Source organism: Bos indicus x Bos taurus, chromosome 23 (assembly GCF_003369695.1).
Source record: "Bos indicus x Bos taurus breed Angus x Brahman F1 hybrid chromosome 23, Bos_hybrid_MaternalHap_v2.0, whole genome shotgun sequence".
NCBI lineage: Eukaryota > Metazoa > Chordata > Mammalia > Artiodactyla > Bovidae > Bos > Bos indicus x Bos taurus.
This window is the reverse complement of record NC_040098.1, coordinates 51,758,182-51,777,245: the sequence shown is the minus strand read 5'-3', so window position 1 is coordinate 51,777,245 and position 19,064 is coordinate 51,758,182. Positions and strand designations below refer to the sequence as shown.

At 51.7% G+C, this 19,064-nt stretch overlaps 1 protein-coding gene across 3 annotated transcripts; it reads right to left on the bottom strand.

Annotated features, from left to right (window-relative positions):
• Window positions 1–1,815: 1,815 nt before the first annotated feature.
• Window positions 1,816–15,397, bottom strand: LOC113881268 (serpin B6-like). Of its 3 annotated transcripts, none has more exons than XM_027524166.1 (7): window positions 15,242–15,389; window positions 10,022–10,196; window positions 9,697–9,846; window positions 6,682–6,799; window positions 5,582–5,724; window positions 4,124–4,279; window positions 1,816–3,936 (listed from the first exon to the last, which is right to left on the bottom strand). In XM_027524166.1, exons 2-7 carry the CDS (start codon window positions 10,184–10,186, stop codon window positions 3,532–3,534), a joined length of 1,137 nt encoding a protein of 378 aa, XP_027379967.1. In that variant the 5' UTR covers window positions 10,187–10,196; window positions 15,242–15,389; the 3' UTR covers window positions 1,816–3,531. The 3 variants fall into 3 exon arrangements, with proteins under 3 accessions (XP_027379967.1, XP_027379965.1, XP_027379966.1); XM_027524164.1 differs by lacking the exon at window positions 15,242–15,389 and adding an exon at window positions 11,670–12,165; XM_027524165.1 differs by having other exon boundaries at window positions 3,428–3,936; window positions 15,290–15,397.
• Between the last annotated feature and the right edge of the window lie 3,667 nt (window positions 15,398–19,064).

Genomic DNA, 19,064 nt, shown 5'->3' with positions numbered 1-19,064 from the left:
CAGGCTCCTCGGTCCACAGGGTTTCCCAGGCAAGAATCCTGGAGGGGTAGCCATTTCCTCCTCCAGGGGATCTTCCCGACCCAGGGATCAACCCTTCATCTGCTGCACTGGAAGGCGGATACTTCACCGGAGAAGCCCACAGGAACGCTGAGGGTGAGCCCAAGGCCAGAGGGACATCGACACGAGGACGCTGGCTCAGAAGAGGAAGATGACTGTTCCTGCCAGGAGCGGGGAACATGCCGCCTGCACCTTGACCTGAGATAACCAAGGAAAGTTGCAAATAGAGGCAGGGCGAGCTGCCAGGACCATCCGCGTCCTCCTTCCGGGAGGCTGTGAGTGAGTGATGGAACTACAGGGCTGGGCAGTGCAGGCGCTAAAGCAGACAGCCACCATTTTCCAGGCGATTTCTGAGGTTTGAACACAGAGAGAGGAAGGGACGGGGGAGACTGTGCCCTGCTGCCGGAGGTGGGGGAAGGGAAGGGTTCTGTGCAGCCTGAGTCCACAGGCCTCTGGAGGAAAGCGCCTCTTCCTTAGGGGACCTCAGTCACCTTCAACTGACTGGACCAGGCCCACACACGTGCTGGCGGCCAGTCTGCCTTACTCAAAGTCGACTCATTTAATCCTCATCCTCTGTAAAAGCTACCTTCACGGAAACATCTTGATTGGTGTTGGACCAGTTAACTGGTCCTCTGGCCCAGTCAAGGGACAGACAAAATCAACGGTCACGCTGGGCTGCCTCGTCTTTCCCGTGCTCATGTGTGGATGGGAGAGCTGGACATAAAGAAAGCTGAGCGCCGAAGAATTGATGCTTTTGAACTGTGGTGTGGAGAAGACTCTTGAGAGTCCTTTGGCCTGCAAGGAGACCCAACCAGTCCATCCTAAAGGAGATCAGTTCTGGGTGTTCATTGGAAGGACTGATGCTGAAGCTGAAACTCCAATACTTTGGCCACCTGATGCGAAGAGCTGACTCACTGAAAAAGACCCAGATGGTGGGAAAGATTGAAGGCAGGAGGAGAAGGGGACGACAGAGGATGAGATGCTTGGATGGCATCACCGACTCGATGGACATGAGTTTAAGTAAGCTCTGGGAGTTGGTGATGGACAGGGAGTGCTGGCGTCTGCAGTCCATGGGCTTGCAAAGAATAAGACATGGCTGAGCAATTGAAATGACCTGAACTGGGCTACTTCTTTCTCTCATGGAAACACATGCTGTGTGGAGTTCAAAAGCCAACTATGGAAATATCCTGACCAAAATGTGTATATATTTTAATGTGGAAAGAGTGGATTGAGAAGATCTTTCATTTCTCAGGATTTGCTTTGAGCTTACCTGGTACTCAGCATCTGAAAAAAAGACTATATTTCTCCATAAAAGGTACTATAGTCCACGGCAGGACTGGCTCCGTAATTTGCAGGGTCTGGAGCAAAATGAGAACGCAGGACCCTCTGCTCAAAAGCTATAAAGGATCTGAAGACAATGAAAGCAGAGCACTGAGCCGCAGGTCCTTCTGGGGGCCACCGGCCACTCCTCCTTGAAGCCGAGCTGGTCACAGACAAGATCAACTGGGAGGAAAGTAAGTGAGAGTGAGAAGGCTCGGCCACGTCTGACTCTGCGACCCTGAGTCCGTGGGATTCTCCAGGCTGGAATCCTGGAGTGGGGAGCCAGTATCTCCCGGGGACCTTCCCAAACCAGGGATCGAAGCCCAGTCTCCCGCACTGCAGGCAATTCTTCCCGGTCTGAGCCACCAGGGAAGGACTATGACGAGGACAGGAATTCCAAGTTTATTGATCACAAATGCATGGAAGATTCTAAGGCGATTTTATTTAAAAATTTTAATGAGATCACATTGAAAAATACAGTTTTGAGGAAACTGCCAATGACATTTAACGCAGTAGATCCAGCTAAGAAAGAGATGGGCAGGGGCCGAGCTGTGTGACAGGTTCTGTAACACACGGGCCCACTGTGTCCATCGTCACAGCATCCCACTGACGGCCTGGTGGGGACGAAGGACAGACGCCTCAGACCCTGGATGGACAGACAGCTCACTTCAGGCGACAGTGGTCCAGGCTGGGGCGAGGGGGGCGCTGACGCCGCTGGCCCGCCCGCCGCCCACTCCCAAGGGCAGCATCTCTGCAGCCTGTCTCTCCTCACAGCTCAGGCACTGACTTGGGCACAGCAGAGACAGCAGACTAGAGACAGGCTGAGAATGTTGGTCACACCATTAGGTTAGAGGGAGCCCAGCTCCTGATGACACCACAGGGAGGCCAGTGGACACCCCACCACTTTCCACCCGAACCTCAGCATCGGCTGGGCCGGGGCCCCACGTCTCAGCAGGGAACACGGGCGGCTGCAGAAAGCTTTGTGCAGTTCAGTCGCTCAGTTGAGTCCGACTCTTTGCGACCCCATGGACTGCTGCACGCCAGGCCTCCCTGTCCATCACCAACTCCCGAAATTACTCAAACTCATGTCCATCGAGTTGGTGATGGCACCCAACCATCTCATCCTCTGTCGTCCCCTTCTCCTCCTGCTTCCATCTTTCCCAGCATCGGGTCTTTGCAAATGGCTCTTCCCATCAGGTGGCCAAAGTATTGGAGCTCAGCTTCAGCGTCAATCCTTCCAATGAACATTCAGGACTGATTTCCTTTAGGATGGACTGGTTGAAACCTTAGCCCGCTCTTTATCTCCAGTACCAGCGGCAGGATGGAAAGTCACCCGGTGTACATCCATGACGTGGTCTGAAACGCCCCCATCTCGTGAACAGGACCTGTCTGCTCATCTCTGACCCCGTGGGCAACTGAGCATGCTCAGGAGTGTGCAGGGTCAAGCAGTTGAACACGCCTCTGACCACAGACCCTCCAGTGCAGACACAGTGGCTCGGGGATGGACTTCTCTGGTCTGGGTCCACGGCCCTCCCCTCTTCTGCTGGTTTCTGGAGGGCTCACGTTCGGGGGTCTCTGAGGCCTGCTCCTCCTGCCTGTGGCTGCCGTAGCCTCTGCTTCGCTTTGGTCTCAGGAGCAGGGCCACTGAGCAGAGGAGACAGGGAAGCCCCGCTCATCCTTCCAGGCCTGGAGCAGACAGCGCTCTCCCCGAAGGCCTGGACGGGGCGGGCAGAGGGAGGACGCAGAGAGCAGGCAGCCAGTGCTCCCCACCGACAGGACCACCGAGCAGCCACCTCTGATGGCATCTGCAGTTCTGAGAAGGCACGGGACACGAGAACACATGGGCAGGCACACACACACACACACACACACTGACACACACAAAGACACACACTCACACACAGACACACACACATACACACACCACAGACACACAGACACACAGACACACACAGACACATGTGCACACAAAGAGACACACACAGAACACACACACACAGAGACACACACACACAGAGACACACACACACAGAGACACACACAGGCGGTCTCGATCAGCTCTTTATTTGTGGACCTTCGCCAAGGTCACCGGGGTTCCAGCTCTTCGCAGAGATCGGGGAGAGAGGTGAGGAGCACTGGGGGCCCCCCCACTCGTCACGGCGAGCAGAAGCGGCCGCAGAACAGGATGGCCCCGGTCCTGCTGTGCTGAATGAAGAAGAGGAAGGGGTGGTCGGCATAGAACATGGGTATGGTCGTCAGGGAGCCTGTCATGACGTCCTCCCCTGTGGCGGCCACGGCCTCCGTGCCCTCCTCGGTGACCTCCACTAAGGACTTGTGGATGACCTTGGACAGGTGCAGGCCTCGCCAGGACGACATCCCTCTGAAGTCGGCCCGGGCCTCCTCGAAGGCGTCGGTCATGCCCAGTTCTCGGAGGAACTCTTCCATATCATAACTCTCCTCCAGCGTGAACCGGGGAAGAAACACCTCCACCTCCTCCTCGTCCATCACATCCGGCTTCGTCCACGCGATGAATTTCTCATAGGTCAGGGCCTTTTCCACCTGCAGGAGAAGGTAGAAGATCTCAGGGTCTGCAGCAGCGCTGCCCCAGGGACCATCCGCTACGACCAACACTCCGAGCCCTGTGGGCCCGGGGTGGCCTGCCAGCTGCAGACGAGTTCCCGGAGCCCAGTGCCCAGCAGGGATCCAGACGAGACCCTGGGCCCCGTAGCCATGGCTGCCCGGTTACCATGTTCAAGTCAGTTCTTTCACTGGGCAGCAGAATCACCATGTTCAGCTCTTGACCTACGTAAGGAAGCACCAAAATCTGGGTGCTTATTTCTCTAATGTAGGTTATTTTACAGGTGGACTTCTTGAACATCATTTGCACAGGTTTCTCTACATTCTATAAAGGAAATGGATAAACGTTAAGTTGAATCAAGACCCGTGAACACGCTGGACGAGTCATCAGAGCCGTCCACCTGGGCCCACACACTCTGTCCTGTCTTCCAGACCCACCCCAGCTCCACGTCGTCAGCTCGTCTGCACAGCTCCAGCTCCCACCCCTGGTTCCCAGCACTCAGGCCTCAGGCTGCTATTCTCCTGCTGACCCAGGAAGTCTCCACATGGACATTCCCAGCAGGACCTCTCCCCCGGCTCCTGCCCACCTGACATCTGCATCTGGACGCAAAGGAGCCTCCAGTTCGGCTCCCACACTGGCGGCTCGTGTTCCCCTCCACGTGCTCCATCTATACCTTCCCATCTCTGCTCGTGGCGACACCACTCATCCCGCCGCCAAACCCTGGAGGGTCCTGGGTGCCTTTCGCGCCCCACAGGTGACCCATGAGCAAACCATGTTGGCTCTAGTTTTAAAGACAACAGGGCTGCCCTGGTGGCTCAGGGGTAAATAACCCGCCTTCCAATGCAGGAGACACAGGCTCCATCCCTGGTCTGGGAACACCCCACAGTCCAGGGGCTTCTAAGCCCACAGGCCCGAGCACCGAGCCAAGAGGGCCTCCACCATGGCAGCTGCAGGAAAGGCTCTGCAGCAAGAAGACCGGGCACAGCCAAGATAAATAGATACAATTATTAAAAAGAAAATACAAAACAATCTGACTTGTGCTTCCTACCCTCACCACTCTCAGCCCAGCCACGGTCCTCAGGAAAACTTCCAAGTAACCTCCCTGGTCCTGCACATGGGCCCGAGGGGCTCTGGGAGATCAGAGCCACTGTGAGAGGCCACGGGCTCTGTGAGAGCTCAGAGGAGGGACACAGGAACCAGGAACCTGGGCTGGGGAGACCGCTAGGGAGGCTTCTGGACGGCCCTGCAGAGAAAGGCGTCTGTGTAGGTAGCTCCTGACGGGAGGGGGACAGATGGTAGGATCCAGGCCCAGGGAGCGTCACAGCCATGGTCTGGAGTTTGAACTGGATCTTGGGGGTTCTAGGAGGCCCAGAGACCTGCGAGCTGCCCCGTGGGATGTGTGATACAAGACGGAACACTGGCCGCACGGATCTCCGCTCATGATACAGCAAAGGCGGAGCAGGGGGAGAGGAAGCCAGGGTGTGCCCAGATCCACATCTGGGCTGCCAAGGCCACAAGAGGCACACGTTCCTTGAGGTCAGCCTCCTGGCAGGCTCCGTAAACCAAGGGGACCCCAGGGACCGTTTCCAAGAACCTCCTCCCTTATTATGACACATTCTCGTTCACCTTGCTGACTCTGAAAGGCCTTTCTTCAGTGTGCTCTTTGTTAAACTCTGTGTCCCAGTTCCCTTTGAAGTAGACGGCATTCACGAGAACGAGACGTGTCATGGGGTTAACTGAATTTGCAGGGAGCAAGTCTCTAATTTTACCTGCAAGGAAGATTTAAAGAACCAGTTAGCTAACAGGGTTTCCTGGTGGAGGTGCTGGGCACAGTAGTCACTGGTCCGTCCCCTGCAGGAGTCAGTGCACAGACCAGAGGGTTCCCTGTCCCCCAGACAACCACAAACAGGGAGTTGTTGTTTACTCACTAAGTTGGGTCCCACTCTTTGTGACCCCGTGGACTGTAGCCCACCAGGCTCCTGCATCCATGGGGTTCCCCAGGCAAGAATACTGGAGCAGATTGCCATTTTCTTCTCCAGGGAATCTTTCTGACCCAGGGATCCAACCCGCCTCTCCTGCATTGGCAGGTGCATTCTTTACCATCTGAGCCACCAGGGAAACCCATGCAGGGAGCCTGGCCCCTAAAGCTAAATCAGCAACAAAAACCTTAATGTCTCCGCTCAGAAAATACCATTAGTTGCATAAAACACATAAAATGAACAAATAATAGGGCAGGATAATTCACAGTGACAGAAAAAGGAATGTTCGGTCTACAACGTGAGGGGACTGTCCTGAAGGGAAGAGGCCGAAGCCAGCTTGCAGAGCATGAAAATGAAGAAGCGCAGGTGGACGAGGGCTTGACCGAGTGTCCTGCAGTGATGCTCAGCGACCCGCAGAGCATGCGCTCTGCTGCACAGGCAGGGAGGTGGAGCCCGATCCAGAGTCTTCCTCCCGCCCTTTGTGAAAAGGCAGACTATATGAACATTAACTGCAACAGCCAAAAGTCAAAGTGCGATTGCTCTGGAAGAGGTGCACCAAATATTGATGAGGAGGGGGGAAGCTAGAGAAATTGATTACTGATTAAATTTCAGAAGTGGATTTGAAAGTTTCCAGTTTTATGGAGAAAAAAGCCATTTCTGTTTACATTTGATGGTCTTGGGAAGGAACTTGTGGAAAATAAGACTCATTCAAATACTGTGTGAACAGAAGTAGTGACACGTCCTCACCTTCTGTCTTTTCGGCTACCCAGGTGTTTATGTGCTTCCTGGACTGCTCCGTAGCGCTGATAAAGTCCAGCTCTTCCATCTCTGCTTGGTAGAATATGCGGCAGGAATCTTTGAAAGACTAGGAGAGACGGAATGACAGAATCACATGGCTACAGAAACAGACAACACCAACAGCTTACTTCTTCACCGCGCCGATCTCAACACTGATCATTTGACAGTTACTTGTGTAATGTACAAACGAATGTGCAGAATTAACCTTCAATGCGGTTTCTCCGTTTTCAGCTACATTGAATAAATAACTGAGTAAAATCACAGGCTTCCCAGGTGGCACAGTGGTAATGAATCCACCTGCCAGTGTTGGAGACAAGGGTTTGATCTCTGTGTGGGGAAGATCCCCTGGAGAAGGAAGTGGCAACCCGCTCCAGTATTCTTGCCTGGACAATCCCACGCACAGAGGAGCCTGGAGGGCTACAGTCCATGGGTTGCAAGGAGTCAGACACGACTCAGCGACTAAACAACAACAACACAGCCATTCAAGAGAGGCGATGCGGCAACACTGCCGCCAGCACACGTTCCGGGCGTCACTGCCGTGTGACCCTGGAAAGGTGCAGCGTCTCTCTGGCTTCCTCGCCCCCTGGAAGCAAGGACGCAGCAGTAGCTACGTCTCAGAGGTGCTCTGAGGACCAGGAGAATTGGCTCTGCCGATGTCACATGGCTGAGTTCTCTGCACACTGTGGATCCTGCATTTCATGGTCCGGGTGCCTCATTTCATAGAACCCTCACATCATTCAGGCTCTGCCAACCTACTGCTCCACTTCTTAATCGGGGCTTTTGGAAAAGATGTCCATCTCCCAGTCTAAGAAAATGGTCTGGAACCAAAGTGGTCACCTACAAGTCATTACCTCATCATACCCTTGGTGATTTCAACAGCTTTTAAACACATCTGAAAACAAGTGCCTGCTTCTTAAAATACTATTTAGTGAGTAATGACCAGTCAAAACCAAACTAAAGCAATATCTAATCATACATTGCCATTGGTATTGGATTCGTGGAATAATCACTACGAAATAACTGAAAAATATTTTTAATGTTTTGATTTTATAGTCCATATCAAAATAACATTTTAAACATCAACGCTTGTCTTCAAATATCCACTAGAAAAGAAAGAAAGTTAAGGAAAATTAGCCAATTCTTTGTGTTTATTGGAAATTTTTTTTTTGTAAATCTAAGGCTTACACAAATATGACAATCCCAGGAGAAGGAAATGGCAACCCACTCCAGGATTCTTGCCTGGGAAAGTCCATGGACAGAGGAGCCTGGCAGGCTGCAGTCCACAGGGTTACATGCCTGAGTGTACATGCATGAGGGAGGAGGGAAATGGGTTGGTAGCAGTAAACTGGTAGAACTAAAGAAAAAAAGATGACAATAAACTAGCATGTAGCTAAGACTGATAAAAACAAGTAAACCAGGTTGTAAAAAAAATTCGCACTGTGCTCTACAAACCTTACCAATATTTGACCTCATGCTGACTACATTCACTTTACACCACCTGTTTTAAAACAGTTAATTTAGACTCTGAAACAAGTGTGAAAAATAATGAAAAAAGTTATATAACAGAATAAGATCACTATCCTAAACATACAAAGAACTCAGTAAAAACAAAACAAAACAAAAAACAAAGACCTAAAGCTCAAAAGTAAAATACACAAAGGACATATAAATACATAATTTTCAGAAAAGATACAAACGTTTGATCACCATGAAAAGCTGCTCAGTCTTGTGAGCAATCAGAATGTTAAAGGCTGAGCACCTGCAGCGCTGAGGAGAAGGTGGACGCGCCCACCCCCTACCCTTTCTGAGGACGACAGGAAGGGCTGCAGCCGTCGGGGTGGGAATGAGGCAGAATTCACTGAGATCTGAGAGCCTCCCTCTGTCCCTTCCCTCTAAAGTCCATCTGGAGTAGCACGCACACACAGGACAGAACCACACACACAGGGTCCCTGCCGGCTCGGCCCGGGCTGGGTCCCACCCCACGCCCACCCAGGGCTGGCGGCTGTGTCTTGGTACAGCCACCCCTGAGCACGCCGCCCGCCACCGTGAGGAAGGGTGAGGCGGACACACGCTGCTGCCGAGGCTGAAGCCCCATTATTGTGGCCACCAGATACGAAGAGCCGACCCATCGGAAAAGACCCTGATGCTGGGAGACATCGAAGGCAAAGGAGAAGGGGGGACAGAGGACGAGGGGTTGGATGCATCACCGATTCAATGGACGTGACTCTGAGCAAACTCTGGGACGCAGTAGAGGACAGAGGAGCCTGGGCTGCTGCAGCCCACGGGGTCAGAAAGAGTCGGACACGGCTCAGCGACTGAACAGCAGCCACACAGGTAGTGAGATGCAAAGCCTTTCTCTAGGTACAGGGGACAAGCCCTCAAACTGGGCGCGGGAGCAACGTGGAAGAGAGTGTGGGAGGACTCTGGCTCTGTTTGCGTTTTATATAATAAGAACACACTCACAGGTTACTTGAGGTGTGTATGAAAAAAATTTAAAAATCAGGAAAGCAGTGTGATTAAATAGAACCAGAGTAAAAAACACAAAAATTAAAAAAAATTTCTGCATAGGAAAAGATAATCAAAATGTTTACATGTGTAAAAGAATTAAGCAAGTCTCACAATGCACAAAATACTTCCAACACGTGAAAAACAACACCAGCAATATTCTATTCGATCACTTCCCTGTTTGGGCCAACTCCTCTGCAACTGTGGTATGATTCGTGTTAGTTCTCTGACAATCATCTCACTGAAGCTTCATGAATATGTGAACAAGGCTGTTACAGGGCTCCTCTTACAGGCAATGACCGAACGGTTCCCGGAAGCGTGAGGTCGTGACTGGGGTCCCACAGCCCGCCCTCCGTGTGGGTCTCAGCCCACAAGGCCTGTCTGCACCACAAGGCCCGCCTCCCGTCTCCACACGACCTCGGTCTCTATGTGCTTCGGGCAATCAGGAGTATGACTTACCGAGAGGAAATCATAAGTCTTGTCTCCAAAAAGCCCGTTGGCGGTTCTGAGCAAGTACCGTGTATCCGTCCTGTTAACTTCGCTGAGAAGGTTCTGGAAACCCTGGTGGACATCTTCACCTCCCCCACTGCTCTTGTTTAGAGAAAGCGTCTGAAAAAAAAAAAAAAAAAAAACAGATAAAAACGCACAAGTGCAGTACGCCCTGACTACAGGAGAGCGAGGCCTGTCTGCCGAGCGAGGCCTTTGGGACTCAGATCGCGGACACTGGCTCACGGGCAAAGGAAAGAGCATCGGCCGCCGCCCAGAACCGGCTTCCCGAATGTACCTGGCACATCTGGGCTGCGGTGTTGCCCCTGGCTCCCATGAGGACCATGGCCAGGGCAGAGGAGATGCTTAGGGGCGAGATAAACACATTTTTCGAGCTGCCCTCACCCAGCTTTTTCAGAAGGGTCAAGGCGAAGGTGCCGTTTGCTTCTGACAGCGCATCCATGGTGGCGAGGCTGAAAGGATGGATTTAAAATCAGTGTCACGCAAATTCAGGCCACAGGTCGGCCACGTCTCACTCCGCTCTTAACTGTTGTTAGCACTGACGCTCTGCTTGGACGAGCAAACAGCTACATGCACAAAACTCGGTTTCCTCGGGGCCTCAGACCCCCCCGTGGGCTTCTGACACGTGAACACGGCTGAGACACGCTGCTGACACACAGAGTGTGCTGGGACACGGCCTGGGAGGGTCGGGAAGGAGCTGTGGGCTTTTGCTCCCATTTCTAGATTGTTCGGTGTGTTTGGGGCCTATAGGTACAATTTTATAACAAGAATCATTCAAAATGATCAATCAAAATGCACAGTTACACAAGTTGAACATTATGTAAAGAGACAGAAAGACCCTGATTAGCATAACCTGAAGCCTTGAGATAAAAGACAAGAAAATCCCGTACAAAGAAGCACAAAAGCCTCAAAGACAAACCCCCTGAGGCCCAGGTCTCCTCCTATGGGACCTCCACCTGTGCCAAAGCCTGAATCCAGGGCCCTGTGCCCAGGCCCAGGACCTGCTCACCCCACTCAGGACAAGGGCTCGGGACGCGCCCACGTCCACCTCCAGGGCCCGGCCTCGGAGGTCGACAGCCCCGCCACGGAGGGCGTTTGGTCCAGAACAGGACACTGGGGGAGGGGTGGGGGTGCGTGAGGGTTCAGGGCCTCTCTGCCTGGTGGGAAGGGATGATAGCTGAGAGATCCCCAGTTCTTCAACAGAAAGCAGCGTCAGTCCTAGATACCGACGTGGGAGAAACAAGCAGGTGAGCCTGAGGAAAGGGCGCGAAGCCACAGGGCGTGCAGGCTGGCAGCCCCGCTCCGGGCCCTGCGTCAGCTCCCTGATTTCTGTCCCCCTGCATGAGGACGGGGACGCACCAGGTAATCTGTGCTCCTGATGGCGTGCAGGGCAGCTCACCCCAAAACACTCCACGGCAGCACACTGATTGCTCTGAAGTAAAGAGACTTGAGAAATAGCTGGTGCAAAAAGTGTGCTCTGCCTTTCTTCTGCTCACCCTGAAAGCTGAAAATAAATCTCCACGTGGAAATATCGTCCCTGTACCAGAGGTAGAGAGACATCTTTACAACCAAAGAGGGAAATGCAAGGCTGAAATGGTTGTACAACGAACCAGCAAACCCTGTTACTTCACGAACTTGCTACCCCAGGCAAAAACCCCTTGTTTTGTCAAATCTTCACACACACACAAAGCTGCCTGCCTTGTCACTTCTTGAGTCTTGTATCTTCGATTTTCGCACAAAATTCAGTAGGGTTGGATTTCTGCTCTTGTTTTGTCTTAGCTAAATTTAACTCCTAGACTAACCAGGAAGATGGCAGAGGAGAGGAAACACTCCCCCCACACACATTCTCTTCCATCTTTAATATCCAATTTGGTTACTAGCTAGCAGTGTCCGACTCTTCTGTGACTCCGTGGACTACAGCCTACCTGGCCCCTCCGTCCATGGATTTTCCAGGCAAGAATACTGGAGTGGGTTGCCGTTTCCTTCCTTTACGTCCATTTAGAATGCTTTTCCAAGTAATACTGGAGTGGGTTGCCGTTTCCTTCCTTTACGTCCATTTAGAACGCTTCTCCAAGTCCCAAGACTCCAAGTATCAGCCCCTCTCTTGATTTCTTGTTTTTCTCTTTGGGGGGACCGTGTGCCCTCAGGAGGGACTGAACCCGGGTCCTCGGCAGTGAAGGCGCGGTGCCCGAACCCCTGGACTGCCAGGGAAGGCCCTCTCTCGGTCCCTTTTAAGGGAAAAGCTGTAAAGCACAAACTGAATCCTCGAGTCCACAAGGAGCGGGAGAGCCTTGGTGCTGCTGAGGACAGCTGGGCAGAAGTCTCCTTCTGAGCTGCTCACACGCAGCCTGGAGACGGGGTCGCCCCGCGAAGCGCTCACCCCCTGGCCCCCACCTTCCTCCCTCGCAGGTGCGCCGGAGGCGCGGGCGCGGCTGCCCCTCCTCTTCCGGGCGTGAGGCTCCCGCGGTCCTCGCCACTCTGGACGCCCGCCCTTTCCTGCGCTGGGCCCCCGTGCTCCCTGCTTCGTGGTTTCCTCCCTCCTTTGGGGAAGTGAGGGGTCCAAGGATGTTCTAAGACAGAACAGGCACATCCTGACTTCCAGCATGATGGACACGTCGTTATTCCAGCCTGCCTAGCGACGGGTGGTGTGGCAGCATCCAGAGAGGTCCGCAGGTCACTGTGCCTCTGGACTGGACCTTAGAGGTACTGCTTTGTGGCTTCCCAGCCTGAAGTCTGAGGACACAGCCACCCCAGCCCCGTCCCTCTCCCCTCCCCAGCAGGCGGAAGCGCTTGACCTCTGACCCCTATCCCTGATATTCTCAACATCACATAGCTGTGTCTGTCCCCAGATGGGCGGGCTTTATTCATTTGGCTGTGTACTTGGTGGGCACTTTCAACCTGACTTCCCTGGTGACTCAGACAGTAAAGAATATGCCTGCAACGCGGGATACCTGGGTTCAATCCCTAGGTCAGGAAGATCCCTTGGAGAAGGACATGACAACCCACTCAAGTATTCTTGCCCGGAGAATTCTCTGTCCATGACAGAGGAGCCTGGAAAGGTACAGTCCATGGGGTCCCAAGGAGTCACACTCGACTGAGGGACTAACCCCTGCCTTCTTCAAACTGGCAACTCAAGAAACTTCCCCTACCCCTTCCCCTCTGGGAACTTTTAAGGCCCCTGTCACCCCTGTGGACTGACTGTTCTTCTGTGCACCTCCTACCGGCCGGCGCAGAAGTTGTTATCTGCAGGGCACTGGGCAAGGCATGGCTGCCTGCTGCGGGCAGAGAGCTCTGCTCTCATCTGCCTCCCTCTCCTGCATTTTCCATCTCATTTTCTGCAAGACACAGTTGACTTTCTCTTCCAATTTTTCTAGTGCTTTTTTCCAACCTTAGCCATTCTATCCCTCATTACTAAAGACTCCGAGTCCTCTGCTGTTCTTTCCTGCCCTCCGCTCCAGTTCCCTGGAGGATGTCAGTCACAGGCTGCTGTGTTGTCTTCTGCTCCTCTCATTCTCTCTCTTCTTCTGGGGTTTTGCTGCTGTGGTTGGTGTTTATAATATTTGGCTCTCATTCATACACAGGCTTTCCACAAATGCCTGACAATACTGGGATGTTTGTTATATTAAGGAGAAAACACAAAACAAGGTTGGAAATTGTTTACATGGCAGGATGTGAGTGATCTAGGGGTGAGCAGTTTTTTTTTTTTTCGTGTGGATCCAGCAAATGAAGGAGCCTCCTGGTCTGGCGGCAGGCAGGGTAGAGGCTGGGTGGTCCACGGGACCTGTAATCCCCTCCTTTCAGTATGAAGCAGGGCAAGAGCTAATAGAGTTTTGCCAAGAGAACGCACTGGTCACAGCAAACACGGCCACGGCAAAGGCAGAGGAGCCAGAGACCAATCGCCAACATCCGCTGGGTCATCGAAGAGCGAGAGGGTTCCAGGAAAAGATCTATCTCTGCTTTATTGACTATGCCAAAGCCGTTGACTGTGCGGATCACAATAAACTTGAAAATTCTGAAAGAGATGGGAATAGCAGACCACCTGACCTGCCTCTTGAGAAATCCGTATGCAGGTCAGGAAGCAACAGTTAGAACTGGACATGGAACAACAGACTGGTTCCAAATAGGAAAAGGAGTACATCAAAGCTGTATATTGTCACCCTGCTTATTTAACTTATATGCAGAGCACATCATGAGAAATGCCGGGCTGGATGAAGCACAAGCTGGAATCAAGATTGCCGGGAGAAACATCAATAACCTCAGATATGCAGATGACACCACCTTTATGGCAGAAAGTGAAGAAGAACAAAAAAACCTCCTGATGAAAGTGAAAGAGGAGAGTGAAAAAGTTGGCTTAAAGCTCAACATTCAGAAAACTAAGATCATGGCATCTTGTCCCATCACTTCATGGCAAATAGATGGGGAAACAGTGGAAACAGTGGTTGACTTTATTTTGGGGGGCTCCAAAGTCACTGCAGATGGTGGCAGCAGCCATGAAATGAAAAGACACTTACTCCTTGGAAGAAAAGTTATGACCAAACTAGACAGCATATTCAAAAGAAGAGACATTACTTTGCCAACAAAGGTCTATTTAGTCAAAGCTATGGTTTTCCCAGTAGTCAGGTATGGATGTGAAAGTTGGACTATAAAGAAAGCTGAGCGGTGAAGAATTGATGTTTTTGAACTGTGGTGTTGGAGAAGACTCTTGAGAGTCCCTTGGACTGTAAGGAGATCCAACCAGGCCATCCTAAAGGAAATCAGTCCTTAATATTCATTGGAAGGACTGATGCTGAAGGTGAAACTCCAATTCTTTGGCCACTTGATGGGAAGAATTGACTCATTTGAAAAGACCCTGATGCTGGGAAAGATTGAAGGCGGGAGGAGAAGGGGACGACAGAGGATGAGATGGTTGGATGGCATCACCAACTCAATGGACATGAGTTTGGATAAATTCTGGGAGTGTGTGAAGGACAGGGATGCAGTCCATGGGGTCGCAAAGAGTCGGACGCGACTCAGCGACGGAACGACAACACAAGAGACAAGCTAAACACATGGTCACACGTCTACAAACTCTTTTTTGAGCAGAGTAAAACAGTACTTTCATGTTTAAAAACCACTTCCTCGCTTATTACCTGGTTTCTCCGTCAACTGTGAAATAAATCTCCAAACACTGAATACCATTTACTAAGATCCTTCTTATTTGTCCTGAGCCGTGAATTTGAAAATAACCTGTCACATAATTATAAGCTGACTTTCTTTTTTTTTTTTTTAAGCTGACTTTCATGATCACTTTGTAATAACATAAAAATCCTTACTAGTCAATCATAAAAAGATTAAAGAAGGCTTAATCCTAAAAAAGAAAAAAAAAAGGACCAAATTTAAGAAATTTATCATAAAGACATTGCAGGTATCAAAGAAAACGATAAACAGTCTAGTGGGACTTTTACATTAAGGGACAGCTCTTCTGCATTGCATGCACATGCCAGTAAGAAGCACACACATTTCACAGGACCCCGAGCGGGCGCGGGGGTCCAGGATCCACACTCACAGCGTCGTGATGTCCACTGCCTGGCCACCCCACCTTCCACCTCGCGCAGGCCAGTGCCGCGGCCCCACTGCCCCACAGGTACAGTAAGGAGCGCGGTCAGGAGCGGGCTGGGCAGGGACCCCGGCGCTGGGGCCCAAATACCTGGGCTGGAGGGGCGGGCAGAGCGGGAGGGGCGGATGGATTGAGCCATGCCGGAGGGCGGAGCGACAGTTAGACCTGCACAGGGAGCAACAGCATCTTCCTACCCCCGAAGCCCCACTAGGTAGCAGAGCTGGAAACCCCCACGCTCTATGGGTTGGAAGCTGATTGTATGGAGGACTGTATCAGGTCAGAAAGGAGGCGAGGGATAAAACTGATCAAACACGCTCTTCCTCTTCTGTGGGTTCAGAGGGACAGGAAAGAGGTTGTGTCTCTGTGCAGCAGGTGGCGGCTCTGATGGGCATGTAACCGGTTTGATGGGGCAGAAGGTCGGAGCTAGTGATGCAGTGGGGCGTGGGCTGGGCTCCCGGGGTGACAGAAGAGCTGGGCCCGAGAGAGGGGTGAGGTCCAGGGGCTGCTGGAGGCGGAGTCATTGATGGGAAAGGGCTCCCGCTCCCAGGAGGTACACGCAGGACCAGGCAGAGGGTTTGGGCTGGGGAGCAGCCAAGGTGAGGCAGGCAGGGCTGGAAGGATTGAGCAGGGCTGGACTGGAAAGAACCTGGAGGCTCTTCTGAGGAATTGGGGTTTTATCTGTCAGTCATGGCCCTGTGGTGTCAGAAAAGACTCTTGAGAGTCCCTTGAACTGCAAGGCAATCAACCCAGACAATCCTAAAGGAAGTAAATCCTGAATATTCATTGGAAGGACTGAGGCTGAAGCTGAAGCTCTGATACTTTAGTCACCTGATGTGAAGAGCTGACTCATTGGAAAAGACCCTGATGCTGGGAAAGATTGCAGGCAGGAGGAGAAGGGGATGACAGAGGATGAGATGGTTGGATTCATCATTGACTCAATGGACATGAGTTTGAGCAAGCTCCGGGAGATGGTGTGCTGCAGTCCACGGGGTCGCAAAGAGTCAGACACGACTGAGAAACTGAACAAGAACATTGGGAACCATTGTAAGATTGAAACTGGACGAGTAACGTGATTCCTTCATTCATCCATATCCTCCCCTCCTTCCCTCCCGTTTCCTTTCTGACTCCAGCACCGGCCCTCAGGATGGACTGGGTGCAGGGGGAGAGGCCCCAGGGGCCCCTAGGACTTGGCTCTGGGGACCAGGGCACAGCCAGGCAGGCCTGAGCCTGGGCAGTGCAGCAGTGACGGGATGCTGCCCAGAGCTGATGAGGGCGGGCATCACAGGATGTGAGAACCAGGTGGACTGGGGGCAAGGGGCCAGGAAAGGAGTGGAGATGCAGGTGCCAGTTACTAGTGTAACTCAGGTATCTGTACTCATCGTGATGTGATTAAGTGAAAGAGAGCCTCCCGGGGAAGGGGCGGGTCAGGGGTGTAACGTAGCATTGCTGTGCTCAGGCGTCAGTCGTGCTGGACTCCTTGAGACCTTGTGGACTGTCGCCCACCATCCCTGAAAATCCACCCGTAGGATTTTCATTTCCTGCTCCAGGGGAACTTGCTGACCCAGGGATCAAACCCGCATCTCCTGTCAAGGAGGACTCATGGTGCTTGCGGAGAATGAAGTGAAGGTGTCCAGGAGACAAGTAGGAACAGAGCAGGATACGGGACGTGGGTGCAGGAGCCGCATGCGGGATTCACCGGCCCAGCTGCGCCTGTGTGTCAGAGTCATAGCTGAGGACAGAAGCTGAGGCCCCGCCAGAGTGCGAGTGAAAGTCGCTCAGTCGTGTCCGACTCTGCGACCCATGGACTGTGTGGTTCATGTTTAGAATTCTGCAGGCCAGAATGCTGGAGTGGGTAGCCTTTCCCTTCTACAGGGGATCTTCCTGACCTAGGGATCGAACTTGGGTATCCGCCATCGCAGGCCAATTCTTTACCATCTGAGCCACCAGAGAAGACCCAAAGAGATACATAGGGGGCATGAACTCCTTCTAACAATCAACTAAAACTCGAAAGATTTTGACATGTTATCTTTTCCAACTAAATTTTCCCTATGTGATTACTTTTAAGAACGTAGCATTGTATCTGAAAAATATTTCCCTATCTGGTTGAATCTGAAGGATCCTGACAAAAAAAAGAAAAAAAGAAAAACAGGGCATTGAACTTCCCGACCCAGGATGCAGTGAGTATAACCATAGTGTCAGTGCAATCAACACTTACAGGAGGTTTTCTGAAAGCTATTTCAGAAATTTCCCAACACTGTCCAGAAGGGAGGAGGTTTCCGCGTTTTTCAAAGGCTTTATTTCATGATCTGACTTTCAGCTCTAGAGAAGAAACAGAGTGGGTTTCTGGCAAGCGCACCCCAACAGGTCTGGGTCACCCGTCAGAGCACCATCTCCCACCACCACCAAGGTCAGTCCCTCTTGGCTTCCTAACTCTCAGCCCAGTGAGCCCTGTCCGGGTATTGTTAGCAAAAGACCGTGCCTGCTGCTCTGCCTGCGGGCACTCAGATGCCATTTCTCAGCAGCCTACAAAGAGCAATGCTGAGCACGGCCTTGTTCTGCAAAGCTTTCTGGAACTTTGAAGGCCTTTCTCCCTCTAAACTTGGTTTTTCCTTAACTTTGAAGACCTTTTTCGCTCTAAACTTCTTTCTTCCGTAACTTTGACACCTTTATCCAAATAGGAAAAGGAGTACGTCAAGGCTGTATATTGTCACCCTGCTTATTTAACTTCTATGCAGAGTACATCATGAGAAACGCTGGGCTGGAGGAAGCACAAGCTGGAATCAAGATTGCCAGGAGAAATATCAATAAGCTCAGATATGCAGATGACACCACTCTTATGGCAGAAAGTGAAGAGGAACTAAAAAGCCTCTTGATGAAAGTGAAAGAGGAGAGTGAAAAAGTTGGCTTAAAGCTCAACATTCAGAAAATGAAGATCATGGCATCTGGTCCCACCACTTCATGGGAAATAGATGGGGAAACAGTGGAAACAGTATCAGACTTTATTTTTGGGGGCTCCAAAATCACTGCATAGGTTGAGTGCAGCCATGAAATGAAAAGACTCTTACTCCTTGGAAGTAAAGTTATGACCAACCTAGATAGCATATTGAAAAGCAGAGACATTACTTTGCCAACAAAGGTCCGTCTAGTCAAGGCTATGGTTTTTCCAGTGGTCATGTATGGATGTGAGAGTTGGACTGTGAAGAAAGCTGAGTGCCAAAGAATTGCTGCTTTTGAACTGTGGTGTTGGAGAAGACTCTTGAGAGTCCCTTGGACTGCAAGGAGATCCAACCAGTCCATTCTAAAGGAGATCAGCCCTGGGAGTTCTTTGGAAGGAATGATGCTAAAGCTGAAACTCCAGTACTCTGGCCACCTCATGCTAAGAGTTGACTCCCTGGAAAAGACTGATGCTGGGAGGGATTGGGGGCAGAGGAATACGGGACGACAGAGGATGAGATGGCTGGATGGCATTACCGACTTGATGGACGTGAGGTTGAGTGAAGTCCGGGAGTTGGTGATGGACAGGGAGGTCTGGCATGCGGCAATTCATGGGGTCGCAAAGAGTCGGACACGACTGAGCGACTGAACTGAACAGAACTGATCAGTCTACACTTGCTTTTTCCTTAACTTTGAAGACGTTTCTCCCTCTAAACTTGTTTCCTCCATGAGTGCTCCATCCTTGCGTAATGAAGATTGTCACCTCAAGTAGCAGGGACATCTCAGCCTC